At 47.0% G+C, this 18,300-nt stretch overlaps 2 protein-coding genes across 4 annotated transcripts; one reads left to right on the top strand and one right to left on the bottom strand.

Moving 5' to 3' along the window:
• The first annotated feature begins 660 nt into the window (after window positions 1-660).
• On the top strand, window positions 661-8,925 carry SQSTM1 (sequestosome 1). 2 transcript variants are annotated; one of them, XM_077825277.1, is made up of 8 exons: window positions 661-940; window positions 3,459-3,554; window positions 5,475-5,578; window positions 5,881-6,049; window positions 6,318-6,404; window positions 7,034-7,278; window positions 7,560-7,767; window positions 8,620-8,925. In XM_077825277.1, exons 1-8 carry the CDS (start codon window positions 760-762, stop codon window positions 8,775-8,777), a joined length of 1,248 nt encoding a protein of 415 aa, XP_077681403.1. In that variant the 5' UTR covers window positions 661-759; the 3' UTR covers window positions 8,778-8,925. The 2 variants fall into 2 exon arrangements, with proteins under 2 accessions (XP_077681403.1, XP_077681402.1); XM_077825276.1 differs by having other exon boundaries at window positions 662-940; window positions 5,475-5,704.
• MRNIP (MRN complex interacting protein) lies at window positions 8,548-17,056 on the bottom strand. Of its 2 annotated transcripts, XM_077825278.1 has the most exons (7): window positions 16,918-17,056; window positions 15,147-15,206; window positions 14,961-15,058; window positions 13,727-13,799; window positions 13,172-13,311; window positions 12,819-12,921; window positions 8,548-10,993 (listed from the first exon to the last, which is right to left on the bottom strand). In XM_077825278.1, exons 1-7 carry the CDS (start codon window positions 16,975-16,977, stop codon window positions 10,319-10,321), a joined length of 1,209 nt encoding a protein of 402 aa, XP_077681404.1. In that variant the 5' UTR covers window positions 16,978-17,056; the 3' UTR covers window positions 8,548-10,318. The 2 variants fall into 2 exon arrangements, with proteins under 2 accessions (XP_077681404.1, XP_077681405.1); XM_077825279.1 differs by lacking the exon at window positions 15,147-15,206 and having other exon boundaries at window positions 16,918-17,048.
• Window positions 17,057-18,300: the final 1,244 nt, after the last annotated feature.

Genomic DNA, 18,300 nt, shown 5'->3' with positions numbered 1-18,300 from the left:
ATTGGCCTCAGTGTGAACATCAGTTTCATTCACTCTCTGGCCACCTGTGGAGCCACTTGCCAGCAACACCTTCTGCGTTTACCTGTGGCTCTTGGGAGGGCTTGATCCCCACCCAAAACATCAGCTGGGCGTGGGCAGCTACTGTCAGGCAGGCCTTCCTCGCCTCCATCTCCTCTGACTGGAGCAGAGGGGAAAGTGCTGAGTCACGGTTACCTATGGCTTTGACAAGGCGCGTTCCCTGTGGGCTGTCGCCACCCACTCGGGATCAGGTATCACTACTGCCTCCCAGTACCTCCCTCTCCTCACCGCCGCCCCCACGCCAGGCTCTAGCCGCCTTTCCAACCCCCCCCCCCCCCCACGGTCTCCTCAGGCTTCAGACCCCTCCGCCGCCCTAGCCCCCCCCGTCTCCTCAGGCTTCAGACCCCGCCCCCGAATCTAGACCCCCCCCCCCCCGGCCTCCTCAGAGTCACATCCTCCCCTCCCCCGCCCTACAAGCGCGAGCTCCTCAGGCTCGAGCCGAGCCCCCCTCCCGCGCCCGGGCGCTGAGAAGGTGCCCGAGTCGCGCCGGGTCCCGCCCTGCCTTCCCCCTAGCGGGGCGCCGCGGGGTGGGGACTTTCCCGGCTCAGGCCCGGCCTCCCGCCAGCAGGGGTATAAGGCGGGCGGGCCGGCGGGCGGAGGGAGCTCACGGGTTCGAGCCGCGCTCTCGCCGGAGCCTCAGCCGCCCGCCGCCTCGAATTCCTGCTGCGCCACTGCCCCGCCATGGCCGCGCTGACGGTGAAGGCCTTCCTGCTGGGCAAGGAGGAGGCGGTCCGCGAGATCCGCCGCTTCGCCCTCGCGCCGCCCGCCCGCTACCCGGAGGTGCGCGACAAGGTCTGCGAGATCTTCCCGGGGCTGCTGCGGGCCGGGGCGGCCCCCGGCACCTTCCAGATGCATTACAAGGGTGAGCGGCCGCGGAGGGGTCCGGGGGGGACACACGAGGGTCTGGTTCGACCTTAGCGGGTGCGTGCGATTGAACAGCACCTTTGGGGGCCTGGCGTGTCTACACGGAAACCCCGCCGCCGCCGCCGCCGGCGGCCCAGCTGGTTTTAGGTCTGGGGCTTGGTTTGTCCGGCTCTGTCGCCTTCAGCAGAGATCCCAGGCGCAGTGAAGCCCTCGCAGTGAAACTTCACGGGCTCCTGGATCAATAAGCGTTTTTCAAGTTCTAAGCTACCTCGGAGGTCTCAAGAGAGGAAGGGAGGACCCCACGGTAGATCACTAAGAGCTTGATCTCCTTTCTATCCGATAGGACGTGCCCCGAGGGGACCTGGCTGCTCCGCTGAAGGAAAGCCAGGAACACCAAATAGCTCTTGGAACAATGCTTTGTGCCACAGCTTTGCCTCAAGAGCTTAACTTCCTTACACACGTTCATAGGCTTTTTTGCATCTCTGTAAATGCTTAAGGCTTGGTCTACACTACACTTATGTCCCTATAACTGCATTGCTCAGGGGTGTGGATTTTCCACCCCTGAGACACTTGGTTATACTGACCTAACACCCCACCCTTCCCCCCATGTGTGGACAGACTTCTTTCCACTGCTGACATAGCTACCATTTCTCAGGGAGGTGGATTAACTATGCTGATGGGAGCATCTTCACTAAGGCGCTGTAAGGGCATAGCTGCACTGCTGTAGCACTGTGGGTGAAGACAAGCCCTTAGAAGGAAGTACATAAAGTGGGACTTGTCTTAGCTCAAATTACAGAAAGAAAGGCTCTTGCTGCTGTTCTGCCAACTCTTCACTAACATGAACTGAAGTTCAGTTCACACAGTATCCATCTCCCCTTTCCTTATCAATGTCTTTTGTGTCTAGACCAGCTCTTACCAAGCTGGCAAAGCATTGAGGAGACTTGCCCGCTTCTCTCTATGAGATGTATCAAACTTCCTTGAAAGTATTATTCATACAGTGACTTTATGCTGATTAAAGAGCAACATATTTCAGTGCCAACTACTTAGTTCTTAAATATCTTACGCTGAGGGGCCTGTTTTCTTCAGATGGTAGTTAACTCGTTTACTGTGAAATGGCTTCCTTGTAAGATTTTTCTCAGTTCCCTCCACTGCCAGTTCTTAACAAGAACACCTACAGCTCAGCAACCTAGCTTCTTCATGGGAGTTGCTGCTGTGGCAACACAGTACTGCAGACACAGTGAGACTTATTTAAACATACCCTCCACTCTATAACCATTGCTGCAGTGCTTGTGTCTTTAAAACTATACCAATGTGGTGGGTGTGTAAACAGAAGATACTTCCCTACCAAACTACTCTCAAGTAGAGAGGCAAGGTGGGTGAGGTAATACCTTTTATTGGACCAACTTCTGTTGGTGACAGAGAAGAGCTTTTGAATGGTTGTGTCTCTCACCAACAGAAGTTGGCCCTGATATTCTGGGACCGACTTGGCTACAACACTGCATAGAACTCTCAAGTAGGTCAAACTTTGGGTCTAAGTACAGTAAAAGCTATGTTGTTTGGCACTTGATCAACTGGAAAGCTCTAAAACCAGCATTTCTGATCTTCATTGAAAGTCTGGTTTATAGTCCGGTTGGCTCCTTACCTGGCTCTGCGTGGCTGCACAGAAGCAGCAACATGTCCCTGCTGCTCCTAGGCGGAGGAACGGCCACAAAAGGTTTGGCGTGTGGGAGGGGGGCGCAGGCTCTGTGAGGGAGTTTGGGTGTGGAAGGGGGCGTGGGGCAAGGGGTTGGGGCTTTGGGGTGCTGGATCAAGGCAGCGCTCACCTTGGGCAGCTCTTCACAAGTGGCGACATGTCCCTGCCGCTCCTAGGCGGAGGCGTGGATAGACAGCTCTGCGTGCTGCCCCTGCCCTGAGTGCTGGCTCCACAACGCCCATTAGCTGGGAACCGCAGCCAATGAGAGCTTTTGGGGGCGGCACCTGCGGGCTGAGGCAGCGTGCAGAGCCTCTGGCCGCACCTCTGCCTAGGAGCTGCTGAGACAGGTTCCTTCTTGTGGGGGGGGTGCCTCCGCAAAGTGAGCGTGGCCTTGATCCGGCACCCCAAAACCCCTCCTGCACCCTAATCTCTGAGCCACCTCCTGCACCCAAACTCCCTCCCTCTTGGTTAACTGGAATTTTTGATTTACCAGCACCCTCCACCCCCGCAACATGCCAGATAACAAAGCTTTTACTGTAATTGGTTTTACTGTCCCCTTTTGCTTAATCTGGGTTCTGTGAGTAAGAACCAAGTGCCATTTTGAGGCGAGGGTAGATAATCAACATTTTTATTCCCTCTCTCTTTACTTTAACAGACAGGTTCTAACATTCAAAGCAGTGAGGTGTTGCTTGATCGTTAGTCTCCATTCTTAGCAAAATACTTAAGACTACTGAGCCTAAGTCACTGTATGAAAACAATGACTTACTTGCATCTCTTCCCGATTATCACTTCTATCCAGTTTATCAATCTCTGTCTTCTCCAGATGAAGATGGGGACATGATTGCCTTCTCCAGTGATGAAGAACTCAAGATGGCACTGCCATATGTGAAGGATGGCATTTTTCGTATTTACATCAAAGGTAACCTTAGCTCTTGAGAGCTGCTATACCACCACAAAGAGACGCATGGTTGGCATTGTGCTTCTGTAATGAGTTACCGAGTATGGCAGAGGTAATACTCGGAGTACCTAAGGAAGGGTGAACACATTGGCTGCTTCAGGAGCAATAGGCAAGGAAGCACACTTGCCTTCCTCTGCTACAAGGATGGTACTGTGATATGGGTCCCTTGAAGGCAGGGTGAACAAAGCATGAAAAAGGTGTTTATGGGCTTGGAGGAACCCTATTCAATTTTGCTGAGCAGGGAATAAACTAGAAAATCCACTGTCAGATTCTACTCTAATACAAAATTCACATTATTGGATAGTTACTTTAAGAAAAACCTAACATGGCTGGACCTTCACTAGCACTATCCACCGATGAGAAGAGTTGTGCAATTTCATTCTTAATCATGACTCATTCAGTACTCCTCTCTGATTTTACTAGCATTTTAACATACCTCATAGTAGCACTCTGATGGTTGGAGTCAGTGCTCACATATACCTTTACGCTCTGCTCGCATAGCTTCAAAGACTGAGACATGCACAGTTTGCATATCACTGCTCCTTGTCCCTCCCTTCCTGTCTATTAAACCTGCTTGTTTTCTCTAAACTTCTCTGAAAAGTTTGTATTGTGTCTTATGATGTTTGCATGATGCCTGGAACAATGGGGCACAAACTTGATGGATCTTGGTACTGACATGATACAAGTTAAGGAATGGAATAGACTGGAAGTTATAAGGCTGCTGAAGTGGGGCAAAAAGTTATCCATTCTCAGCCTTGAGAAACTGATTGTGATTACATTTCATTAAGTGTAGGTTTGGGGTGTGAAACTACTTCCTTAATGCATAACTTAGTTCTGAGGACCAGTCCTCTAACGATTCTTGCACTGGAGCAACAATGTAAAAATCCAACCTGGAAAAGCTAATACTTGAGGGGCATTGCTGACTTTTGGCTTTGAGGTTTAAGAGAGGGACACTAGCAATTGCAATATATTCAGCAAAGCAGACCTCTTATTCTAGAACTCTTGTGGGTGTGGTGGGTTGTTTTTTTTTTTTTTTTAAATACCCCTTCACATGAGAACTAGTCAGGAGCTATTGAATAGACTGGTCTCAATATCATGCTCTGATCCAGATTTATGCTGGCTTTTTCCTGCGTATGTCTTTAGTTTAAATCGTACAACGAACGGTGTAGTAGAGGTAGTATCCTGACTAATGATGGAAGGGAAGAATTAAAAAAAAAAAAAATTGTTCTTACAGACTAGATGTTGTGGTAAGCAGCAAAAGTTGAAGGCAAGAGCATCAATTCTTGTCTGAGCAAAACCTCTAATGCAGTAGTCTAAGATGGAACTCTTAAAGGAGATTTACCAGTCTCAGGAGGGAATCACATAACTTAAAATTTAAAAATGGCACTCTTGCCTGAGTGCAGATAAACTAATGGAAAACTTAAAGTAAATGGAGAACTTTCCATTGTTCTAAAAACAATGGCTTGAGGATTGATACCTTATACCTTTGAATTAAAATAATTGGGAACGTGACTCAAACAAATGCTCATCTATTTCAGAAGAAGTAATCCACTAAAATCCTGTGGTTTCTGTAACCTCTAAACAATATTGCAAGTAGCATCTATATAAACTAGTGCAGGGATTCTCAAACTATCATACTGCAGACAGCTCCTTCCATCATCTTCCACTCATAATCCTATTCAATATGAATCCTATGAATAGTGCATAAGTAGGCATGATGAGCACCTCTGATTAGTAGGGCTTCAATGACAAGAGCTAATGTGTGCATATTATGTACTACTAAATACATGTATAGAAACTTTCAATGGATCATACTCCTTTAAAGACTTAAAATGGCAATCTACCAGTTTCCTTTGTACTATAAAGGCATTTTCTTTTTAGAGAAAAAGGAGTGCAGACGTGAGCATCGTTCACAGTGCAACCAGGAGCGTCCCCCCAATGTGGTGCACCCCAATGTGATCTGTGATGGCTGTGAGGGACCAGTGGTAGGTGCTCGATTCAAATGCACTATTTGCCCAGACTATGACCTATGCAGCACCTGTGAGGGGAAAGGCATCCACAAGGAGCACAACATGATCATGTTTCAAAGCCCACTGCTCAATCCATTTGAGGTGAGCAAAACTAACTTCTAGCATGGGGAAGGACTGGTCTAGAGGGGAGCCTGTAGAGGACAGCTAAATGTAGGATAAACTGTAGATATTAGGTAGCTGTATCTTGTGGCTTATAATTAGAATACTCTGTCTAAATATGTGGATTCATGTAACTTTCCCGCCCTCCCCCTCCCCAGTGGTTTCCCAGAGGTCGCTGGCTTCGTAAGATGAGACATGGGGTTCCACCCTTCGCATGGATGCATGGCTGGGGGCACCCTGGTCCTGCCACTCCATGTGAAAACTCTGAGCAGGACTCTGGGCAGGCACAAGCCAGTGCTGCACCCCAAAATCCAGACCCTGAGCAAGGTAAGGATGGAATAACTTGGTCAATGAAGTATTCAAGGTGAAATAACTGATCACTTTTGCAGAGTAGTGTGGAGTCTTTGGATTAAGTTTGTACTTTTAAGTATTTTTAAACCAGGTTTGCTAGAACTTAATGATTAAAGGGAGGGGGTGTGCGTGTGATAGGATGGTCTGGTAGAATTACCAAAACCCCTCTTTAAACTTGAAGAAATAGATTGTGCATGGTACTCCTAATTTCTGTTAACCTGCAGTACCTAATTTTTTTTTAAAGAAACCTTTAACAGCCAGTCGCAGGACCACAATGTCACCTTTTTAAAGAATGTTGGGGAGAGTGTTGCAGCCATGCTGAGTCCTCTTGGTAAGTGACTTTTAATCTGCTATCCCAAATCCAGCATTTTACCATAGCTTGTATCCACAGGAACAGTGGCCTACTTCTGCCTCACAGGAGACCTGAGCCATTTCTGGCCACTCAGCTTGGCACATGTTTCTCCACATCTCAGTGAAGTGGGAATGAGTGAAGGTCTATTCTCCAACAAACATACGAGAGACATTAGGAGTGTCATTCTTCAGACTGAGGCAAAAGATGAGGCATATGCTACTTTACTATGTAATGTCAGTATTTAACTGGGAAGAATCAGTGGTGACTCAAGGGACTAACCTGGCTCCTGTGAGTGTAAATTATAGTTCCCTCCTTTGTCCTCTAAGTGAATGTAATGAGCACCTCTCTCTGACATGAGGAGGTGAAGCACATGTACAACAGTAACATGAAAATGTGCATCAAGCTGGTACTCCATTTGGAATTCTAAGTGCTAGACTTCTACCTTCAGGTACCCCGGAGGGGATGAGATGCTGTAGATGAAAATAGAACAGTTCCCCCCCCCAGCCTCGTTTAAAATAACAGATTAATGTGAGATCACTGAAGAAACTTCCAGGACTGTATTCTGGAGACAAGTGTACTGACTCTTCTCCCCCTCAACTGTTTTCTAGGCATTGAAGTAGATATTGATGTCGAACATGGAGGACAAAAAACCAAAGTGACTCCCCCATGTCCAAGTTCACAGAAGAGTGATTCGGAGCCTGGAGGTAGTGCCACTAGCCAAAATGGCCAGCCCAAACCAGAAGGGAGTAAAGAACCGGTCGCTGAGAAAGAAGATTCTATTACAGAGCAGATGCAGGAGATGGTGATAGAGCCTCCATCCACACATATGGAAGACAGCAATTTCCTGTCGCAGGTACGTGAATTCCTTTACTAGATGACAGACATGACAAGTTCCTTTTTGCCCTGTTCTGGTTCTTCCTACCATAAACTAAGTAGCATCACTGGAATGGATTTCAATAGCACAAATCACAGTGTAGATATTTCTGTTGGGCTCTTAGCATTCAATCCCATAAACTCCTCTCACTAAAAGAAAGGAATAAGCCTTTTTCATGTAGTTGGTAGATAACAGCAGAGCTTGCATCCTACTCTGGAGAACTGTGCAAGACATTAGCTCCTTTGTCTTTACATTTACAGGAACAGGGTGAATCCAGTAGTTCTGCAGGGGGTGATGAGGACTGGACCCACTTATCTTCAAAAGAAGTGGATCCCTCCACAGGTGAACTGCAGTCTCTCCAAATTCCAGAGACACAGGGTCCCAGCTCTTTAGACCCATTTCAGGTTCCTCCCAGACCAGGACCTACAGGACTACGAGAAGCTGCACTCTACCCACATCTCCCACCAGGTGCGTAGCTATATTTTGGTCAACCACCTGTCCCTTTCCAATAAAGCCTATTGTTCCTTGGGTTGCTAGTATTAGGACTTTAATGCTGTCCATCATATGGGTTGTAAGAACAAAGAGCGGAAAACCTTGTCTGTGGCTGAACTATGGCTAAGGCTACTTTGTAGCCACCTCTTGCAGCATTTCATTGGAGTGGTGGTAGAAATAAGTTAACTTCAGGCTGAGTTTTTGTATTGCCCTGGATGACTCATAGTTTGTCACTTTCACCTCACTTCAGTTTGTGTATGGAAAAATTAAACTATAGTCTGACAAATACTGCCAGGTGCACTAAATAAAATTGGAAAACCCAAGATTTATGGGGCAGTAGTAAATACTAGGTGTTAAAGGGGGAAAATTCAGAGATGCTTAGTAAGGATATTCCACTATAAGCAGTTAGCTAAGTAAACTATATTTAATTCAGCCAACCAATTAGGAAATGCTGTCCTTGCTTCCTACAAGGGGCAGAGATGTTATGAGCATTCCCTTAAGAGTAAGATGGCATTTTCTAAGGAGAGCCAGTAATGGAATACTGGGCCATAATAGCCACTACCTGACTCCAGCTATTCTTCATGCAAGGATGCTGGAGATCAAGTTTGATCATGCATTTACAATAAGGCATGTGCTGTTGAACTGTATAGCATTAAGTTCTTTAGGAAGCCAGGTCAAAGGATATATCCTTGATAAGTAACTCGCTATACAACATGGTGACAGTGATAGTTGATATGTAGGTACAACACAAGTTCCTCAGCTCCTTTACTCTGTTTATTAAACTGTAGGTGTAATCCCACTCTGTACTCGTAACTTTTGATTTAACAGAAGCAGACCCCCGCCTGATTGAATCTCTGTCCCAGATGCTCTCCATGGGTTTCTCTGATGATGGTGGATGGCTGACCCGTCTCCTCCAGGCAAAGAAATGTGACATTGGGGCAGCACTGGATACCATCCAGTATTCCAAGCAACCACCTCGTTCCTAATGGCATTTGCATAAGCTAGAGCATTTTCCTGTGAACTGATAACTGAACAGCAGTTCTACGCTGATTCTTTGTCTCCCTATCAGAGGGGTCATTGTCTCCTTTTTCTGATTCCTTTTTGGGAAAAATAAATATTATTTCTTGTCTTTAATTATTCATTTGTTTGTGAAATATCTGACTGTAAAATGTGCAGGGTAACCTAGCCATTCCAGGGACAAGCTGCAAAGCACTAATACATCTGGGCTGGAATTTACTTTAGGAAGAACACCCAACCTGGGAGAACTCAGGGTCTTGGGCAAAGTAAAGAAGTAATCAATGGTCTCACTTCTAGAAGCTGTGAATGTTGCTGAGACAAGAACTGCTTCTCATTCTGCAGCAACTATTCTCTACCTACAGCAGTGCAACCCTCATGGTATCTGCTCACACAAGTATCAGAGGAGGGTTCTTGCCTTATTTTGCCAGCAACCCAATAGCATCTACTAGTCCAGAAGCAAATTCCAAGCCCTTGGAGAGAACAGCTACACTTCCCAGATCGCTTAGTAAATTCCTCCCTCCCCCTAGGAGGAATGACTGGCTCAAATCATGTCTGCACTACAACAGTCAATGCAGGAGTAAGGGCTCCTACTTCATTGTAGAGTAGTAGAAGCTCAGAGTCTTCCTGCACACAAGTGTTCTGTTTGTTAACTTGTAATGGAAGAAGAGTAATGACACACATGCACTTAATTCCAGAGACAAATGAATTAACCTTTCAGAACATTAGCTCTTCTCCAGTACTAGAGGGTAAAGCACCCAGTACACCTGAGCAGGGACTAGCAGTACAGTACAGCCCATGACCTTTGTGCTGCAGCAGCAGGGCTTTGCCTCTGGAACTGGGGGGGAAAAGCACAGCTAGTGCTTATGGCTGATCAAGAGCCCACCTTTCAACATCCTCCTCAGACACAGCTGCTGGGAGAGTACAAGGCGCTACCCAAGGAAACTAGTGTATTACAAACCAAGTCTGTTACTGGTGAACAGTGAAACCCCACAATAATTGCCCTGAATGGAAAAAGTCTCATAGGTCAGTTTTTCTTCTCTAAACAGAAAGATCAGGGATATTTCCCTCACAATATTCATTCCATGTTAATTCTAACTTTGGAAGAAAGTGAGGGATTAAGACTCTATCCTTCCCAATAGCATTTCCATAGGCAGCTAGGGTTGTTAAACTAGGGACACCAACAGGCTTTAAGGATCATCACACACCTTGGGGAAAAAAACCCAGGCTTTTAAAAACAGCTTTTTATAGAGGTGATAAGCATAAATGCTCCAACTCTGGCTTAAAAAGGAAACACTTCACCACACCTCATCTATCTGGCAAAATACAGAGCATGAAAATGTGCAATGTTCTAACAAACTGAGAAACACTAATGGTATTTACTAGGCTACACTATGCCTCACTTGAAGTGAGTCACTTCAACAGCAGAAGTAGGAGGGCTGGCTAGAAAAGTAAAAGCCTAGCCAGTCTCAGGTGGGCAGAGAGAGAGTCAAAGTGTAGAGCCTGGAACTTTTCAAAGATCATCATCAAAATCATCATCTGTGCAAAAGAGGCTGCTATTTAGAGCAGTAAGACACTGAGGCACACCACTAGAGTTAGCAAAAGGATCTGTAGAAGCAAAGGTCACAGTGTCCTTAGATAAACAGTTCGCTGGCATCACAGTGCAGGCCAAGTACAACCTGCCTTCATTATTCTCTGCAACATCAGACCCTGCCCTAATCAGGTGGTCCTTATATTTTCCAGAAAGCACATTCCCAATAGCTGCATGGCTGATGTCAAAGGCAGTCTGCACACTGGCAGCCAGTGTGGTGCTATGAAGCTTTGAGGTATATTTCTGTGCTATATACTTATTGTTGGTGAAGCTCTTTTCAGTTTGGGTACCTGTGCCTGGAGATACAGAATCTTCCTCCTGCTGTGGATATCCATCAGCCATTAGAAAGTTTCCTGCAGAGGCCCCCTGTGTCTCTAATTTCCAACTGTTCTTCTGTGCTGCAAGGGTTAAGTTACCATTATTACAGCTGCTGGGAGACAGGAGAAATTTTTCCCACTTGGACACGGTGACATCAGCTGACTCTGGAGCTTGTGTATTCTCAGGTACCCAAAACTCATTGATAGCAGGAACCACAATGCTGTTACATATATAATCTCCACAGTCCTGTTCAGCTACAGTTGTTGAATCTTTCCTGCTCTGTAACAAGAAAGACAAAATGGCTGTGCTTGCTGGTGCTATAGCCTAACTACAGTGAGCCTGGTGAACACAGAACTGACAAGACAGACATGCAAGAAGTAATCCTGTTCTTCCAAACAGCCTCACTGCTATTCCTCATCCCCTCACTTTCCAGGGAGAGGTGAGATTGGTACAGAGCCAGCTATTCTAACACATGGTAGAAAAGAACAGTCATGAAGCAGAACCCACTCTGCCCAGCTCAACTCTACTGCGCAAAGAATATGAGCTGTTTTGAAATTGTATTTCACTAGAGGTTGAGTATATCCAAATATTTCATTTCACTTACACAAAGATCATAAAAGAACACATCACTTAATTAGTCATCAGCATATAATCCTAAATAAGCAGATGAAAGGGGAACCCTGCTGGTTTGATCTCCTGACCTCTATCGGGCTGTCTATACATTATCTTTCTAGGTACTCATTTTGCCCCCATCGCTGTAGTATCTGAGTGCCTCACAATCTTTATGTATGTACCCTCACAATACCCCCAGGGGGCAGGGCAGTGCTATTATCCCCATTGTACAGATGGAGAACACTAACACTGAGTAACTTACCCCAAGGTCCCACAGGAAGTCTCTGGCAGAGCAGGACACTGAACCTGGGTCTCCCACGTCCAAGGCTATAGACCATCCAGCCTTTCTCCTCCCCTCAATGAGGGAATAAGCTACACCACTAAGCACCTGTTAAACTGGGTCCACACTAGCAGTTGTACTGATTTCATTATTTTGGTTAAAAAAAATTTATATCGCTAACTAAAATATAGTTATGCTGGTATAAAATTGTTTACAAACAGGGCTCAGACTGGGAAAGCTCAGGAAACCAGGATCTCTGGTGTTTGGGTGTAGCTCAGCACCTCTTCTTTAGTCAGCTGCCCAGGGTGCAGTTTCATCCAACCTCTGGTTTGAAAAAGGAGGCCTGCTTGTTTTAAGAATTAGGGGCTGGAGCTTGGCTCTTTATTTACTGAAGCTGTATTTCACTCCTCTCAACCAGAGGACCGATGAAGCTGAACTAAGAAAGGGGCAGAGTAAATAATTATTTGTGAAATCTCTTTACTGACCGCATATTCAGCAAATTCGATACTTGTTACCACCACCCTCTGACTGACTCCTTCACAACAGGGCCAGAGCCACCCACTACATTGTTAATTACAAGCAGTCACTGCCCAATTGTGGCAAGAGCAAGGAAAGCATGATACAAGGAGCAGTGAGGAAGGCCAGCCAAGTCCAGTGCTAGCCTGGGAAGTTGGAGACCCAGGTTCAATTCCATGCTCCACCACAGACTTTGTGTAACCTTGGGCAAGTCACTTAGTCTCTCAGTGTCTCAGTTCCCCATCTGTAAAATGGGGATGGTTAGCACATCCCCATCCCGTACAAGGGATAAATACATAAGGTTGTGAGGTGCTAGGATACTTACATGACACCATCCCCCCACTACCATAATATATAAGGTCAACAGAGTAGCTGGGCTAACAGGAGATTTTGACAGCAACCCTAATCTATAGCCAATTTACTGGTGAGGAGCATGCAATCACTCTGCTGATGGGAGAGTCAGGCAGAGGGGGCTAGTTTACACAGAAACAGCATTATATTTGTCTAACTATAAACTTCAAAGATAAACTATTGTTATGCAGATTTAGTCCTCCTGCCTCCCCCGCAAAGAGATGGTTACATGGAAGGATGGGAGAAAGGAGGGGAAATGATTTTATAACAACCTTTGAATGAAGCACACATACAAGGCCAAAGAAAATAATTTAGAGGCAGGAAGCATTTGCTGCAACAAAATACCTCAAAGGTTTTGACTTTCTTGGCTTGATCAGCGAGCCCATAAATTCCCTTTTCCTCAAAGCACTCCTGAGCATCGTTGTGGCAGAAGCTGCTCTTGCGTTTCCTGGTAGGGGAGCAGGAGATGGGAATTCACAGAGATGTTAGATTAGCTCAGATGGGAAATTTCAGAGATAAAAAAAGTGCAGATCTGCCAAGAGGTGAGGTTTTCATCCCCAAGTACCCAACACTCCTCAGGTCAGTTTGGATTGGTCACTGCAGCCTCAGCTAAATTCAGTGAACATGCCCAAAATACTGCCCAACAAATCCCCACCATCAAACTAAAATAAGGATTATGGAAGAAGTTATTTTTGCACCTTTGTTCTTCCACAATCTTCCTTTTATGGGAGTTCAGCTGCTCTCTGTCTGTATACACCTCCTCCTCCTGATCTTCACTGTCCTTGTCCAGATACTTATTCCAGCGGCTGACCACGGGACTGAATTCCACCTCTTCTTCCTACAACATTGTAGAATGACTCAGAATGATTCCTCCAAGGAGCCCCCACAGGTGGAGTCACCACAGAGATACTAAAGTCCTAACTTTCATTGGCTTCAATAAGAATTTAGTGAGCTCAGCATTTCATGGGAAGAGATCCCAAACTGAGCTGTATTAGTGGTTATGTTCCAAAACATCATCAATCATCATCATCATGGAGCAGAGCTTCCACACATCCTATCCCATTCACACACTGTCCTGGAGCCTCTCCACTCACTGGCTAGTTTCTCCATTTGTTTTATAGCTAGCACACAGTCTTCAGAAAAATTTGGAGGGAACATTTGCCGCTGCACTACATGGGACCCTCTTTGCTACTTTACAATTGGATGGTGTTTGATTTAGCTTTGTAGATACCATTTGTCTCATAGTATCTTACCTGCCAGCCCATGTTTTCTTCCTGTGGAACTGCTGTGTTCTCTTTGTTGTCATTCAGTGGTTCTTCTATACACCTAAAAATAAAAGATTTAGCCTAGGGTTCCTACGGTATTTGTCTTACATCTATATGCACCTAACCATTAGCACCAGGGACAGAGAGCAGGATGAAACATATGTAGGAAAACAAGTCCACAGAACAGCAGATGTGAACTATAGAATTTGCCAGTAGATATGGTAAGGCCTATTTCCCAGATATTTGCAAGTGGACTGGGTGGTTGGCGGAAGGTCTCCTTTCTCCTACCCAGAGCAGTAAGGCTCATTTACAACTCTCAGTGCTCACACAACCCGTTCATTTTTAATCAGCATGAGTGATATAGGAGTGTGCCTTTCAGGGCAGCCTGCTTAATTCCACAGACTCTACACTAATCAATTAGGGAAAAGTCAAATTCTTCTTAAAGCCCATTGAGAACAGCAATAATTTCCTCTCCACACAGAGAAAAATATAGAAAAGCCTAATGTTGAAGCACTACACATACTTCACTGGGTCACCCAGCTAGTTTTGACTGACTACTACAAACAAGCAGAAGGTTCTACTAACAGCTAGAAAGTTTGAGATCAGTCTCCCACAACTGAATTCTGTGGTGATGAAAACAGAAAACAGCCAGATTTTCCAGCACGGTGACCATTACACCCAAGCTGCTGACATTAAACAAACCTCTCAGCACTAGCAGTGGGGAATGCCCACTGATACTTAATGGAAACTACTTGAATTCCAACACCGCAAACAAGGAGGTGAGGATTTTCATTTAGCCTCCCAACCTGAGAGGACTGGGACTCACCCTTGCACTATTCCAATACTGCTAAACAGAGTCTGTGCAATAGGTCACCACCCCCACAGTCAGTCAGGAAGTAAACAAAAAGGGGCAGTTTCAAAGATCATCCACTGAATTTTTGCATGTGAACTATGTAAACACAATCTGTGCAATTTACCAACTGAACTTATTTGATAGGACTTCTAGTGAAAAAACAAGGTTAGGACAATATGTTCCATGGATAATTTGTCCCTAAGATCTGCTTGACACGATTGTGTTCCACATCTTTGCAACTGTAAGAAATTCACTCCCTCCAGAGATCAGCGTATGTAGTTTCCATTTTGAGGTCTGAGATGTTGAGTGCATTCATTGAGACTTGCATATTAAAATAAAGGAACAGATAAGAAATACTCAATACTCTACCAAGACGTTCCCTCAGCTGCCACCTCTGTCCCAGCCCGCAGCAAGTTTAATTTTTGGACATGATGTCTACAGTCAGATCCAGAGCCTTGGCCATAAGCCTGAAAAGGAAATTAAGGCACAGATGAGGGAGAGAAGGTCTCGCTCTGGCTCTAGCACAACATAAAGAAACAGTCTCCGCACACTCACCTTTAGCAGCAACTGCTTCTCACCACACATTTTGCAGCTCCATTTTTTGCTCTTTTTAACCTAAGACAATGATTTGAGGAGAGCAGTCAGCACTGAGTCTAATAGCAGGGATGTGCCATTTGCCTTCAGGCCCCAACTGCCCAGCACATAGTGAGACATCACCCACCTGTACTGCTCTAGGCCTACACTGGCTGCAGCTGCTTGTCTCCCTTCAGCTGGACAGATCTCTGAGCTCCTGCAATGCCTTCAACAGACCTCCCCAGGCCTCAGCCCCCTGAGGCCAGAGCACCCCTATAAAACTCCCTTGGCCAGAGCCGCTGCAGGACACCCCCAAGACCTCACCACCGCCAGGCCAGAGACCCATGCAGGATTCCCCCCCCTCCCCCCGACTTCCTCTCCCCCAAGCACCAACTCCTGGCGGAATTCCGCGCCACTGCACACACGCAGAATTCACATTCCCTGCAGACTTTTTCTTTCCTCTGCAGAAAATACCTTATGTTGGACAGGCACTGCAGTTATGCCTTTCGCCCACCAGGGGCTGCTGTGGCATCAGAACAGAGGGAAGCTGGCTCACCGGCCACTGCAGCCAGCAGGCAATAGTGAGAAGAGGCTACGTTCCTCACAGTACCCTGCATGCGAGGCCAGGTGAGAAGGCATGGGATAGGGGGTGGACAGACAGAGCGGGGCACACAGGGCTGCTGGGAGGGTCACAGACTGGGGTTCAGATGCGCTAGTGGGCGGGGACAGACTGGAGTGGGGGGCTGCATAGATGCAGGGATACAAGGGGACAAGGGGGTGCAGGGATACAAGGGGATGGGGGTGGCTGAGCGGAGCTCAGGGACACAAGAGGTGCCTGAGTAAAGGTGCAGGGACACATGGGGATGGGACAGCTGTATCTGACTGACAGAGGCTAGGGCTCAGACAGAGTTTACATGGGTGAGGCTCCCCAACTCCCTAACAATCCACAACCCAAAAACTCCAACTGTTCTATATTTCTCCCACCCACACCCAACAACTCTTCAGGTTCACTCCTAGGATCCTTCCCAGCAATTACTTCCCTCTCCTTCAGGTCCTCCGTTACCCTGACTTCCCCAAACCTTTGCACTGCTTCTGAGGGGTGCAGTAAATAAGCTACTGTATTGTAGTTTAAAAGAATTATTACTCAAATTCTGTATTTAATTGACAGCCCTAATTATTGCACGTAACTCACGCGATTAACTCAAAAAAATCAATCGTGATTAAAAAAAATCGTGATTAATCGCAGTTTTAATTGCGCTGTTAAACAACAGAATACCAACTGAAATGTATTAAATACTTTAGATGATTTTCTACATTTTAAAATATATTTATTCCAATTACAGCACAGAATACAAAGTGTACACTGATCACTTTATATTATTTTATTACAAAGAGTTGCACTGTAAAAATGATAAATGAAATAAATAGTATTTTTCAATTCATCTCATACAATACCGTAATGCAATCTCTGTATCATGACAGTGCGATTTACAACAAATGTAGATTGGGCGCAGAATTTTAAATTTTTGGTGCGCAATTCCCCCAGGAGTAAGGACCTCCGCCCCCCCACCCAACACCTCGCCGCCCCCCGCGCCCAACACCTCGCCCCCCCCAAGACGCTGCCGCCCCCCCGCCCAACACCTCGCCCCCCCCAAGACCTCGTCGCCCCCCCGTCCAACACCTCGCCCCCCCCGACCAGAAACCCCCCCCCAAAGACCAGAGACCCTCCCGTTAACTCCCCAAGCTGCCCCACCTGGTGGACCTGGAAGGTGCCGCAGGAGAAGCACCTCAGCACCCGGAACCGTTGCCCCATCCCGTGGAGCGGCCCCCCCCAGCGCGCGCGCCGACACCCGCCGCCCCTCCCCAGCTTCCGGCCACACACGCTGGCCTCTACTTCCGGTTGAGAGACCGTCCCCCTGCCAGCTGGGCGCTCTGTGGGACCGACTCCCCGCAGTCCTCCAACCCCGCCCCCTGCCGGAGCTGCGGAGTCTGCTCTTGCGCGGAGCCCCGGGCGGGGAATGGGATGAGGAGGGCGAGGGCGGCGGCACCCCGGGGCCCCCAGGCAGAGCCCCGCCCGGGGCCCGGCTCGGGGTTGTGGTGCCGGCGCGGAGGGAAGGGAGATCCGAGCCCTGCCCCCCCCCCCACAGGAGGTTTTGTTTGTTCCCTGCTGTCTCCCGCCTTGCCCCCTTAACCGCCCCCCCCCCCGCTTTCCTTTCCTGCCACCCAGTGGCCGGCCGAGGAACTGCAGCTTAACACTCGCCCGGAGGCACGGGCGGTTTTCACGGATTCGGGCTGTGCAATTTGTAAAACCGTCCTGTTGAGGCTCCTCCCGAGTGCTGATATGTAAATACTAGCAGCTGGTTGCTTCAGTGCCCCTGTGTCTTGTCACCTCTTCCTCACCCCAGCGGCTCCCCATGCTGTCTCCTTCCAAGCTCTTACCCTTCCTCCTACAGCCCCTCTTCCTTGCTTTTCTGCTCAGCAGATCCTCCAAACTGAGCCTCACCCTAACGTTCGCCAACCACCACGCTGCTTGCATGTCGCATCCCTTTCTCTGTGTCCGTTTAGTCTGTTTACACTGGAAGCTCTTTGGGGCAGGGACTGTTTATCCAACTTTGTACAGGGCCTAGCACCAACAGGCCCTATTCTAGGTTAGGCCTAAATTCTACTATTCTATAATCAATCAAGACGCGTCTCCCAACTCAGACTGATATTTGTCATTACACCTTCAAGGTTCATCTAGAAATTTTCTATCAGTGTTCATAAGGAAGCAGATTTTTCATTTGCTTTTGGGTATATAATGTGAGACATTGGGTATCAGTGCTTGGCTACATGGATTCTCTCTTCATCCATTTAGTTTGTAATTAGGCCGTATTCCATGCCGTTTAGAGTTGATGGGTCCAATAACCTCTAGCTGTTCAGTTACTTTATGGGATTAAGCAATACAATTTTCTTCCTTCCCCACTGGTACAAAAAAGGCTTTTCTTTACTATTAGCACAGCTCCTTGACTTTTCAAATGCAGTCAGCAGTGGTAAAGTCAGTTTATTTGCAATTTTTTAGTATTTGTACTGCTGTAGCATCTTGGAACCCAGCATGTCTCTCCTCCAGGCAGGTTGGTTGGTTTATGTAAATTTTTCA

The sequence above is a fragment of the Eretmochelys imbricata genome, chromosome 8 (assembly GCF_965152235.1).
Source record: "Eretmochelys imbricata isolate rEreImb1 chromosome 8, rEreImb1.hap1, whole genome shotgun sequence".
Lineage (NCBI taxonomy): Eukaryota > Metazoa > Chordata > Testudines > Cheloniidae > Eretmochelys > Eretmochelys imbricata.
This window is presented reverse-complemented; position numbering and strand designations above follow the sequence as displayed.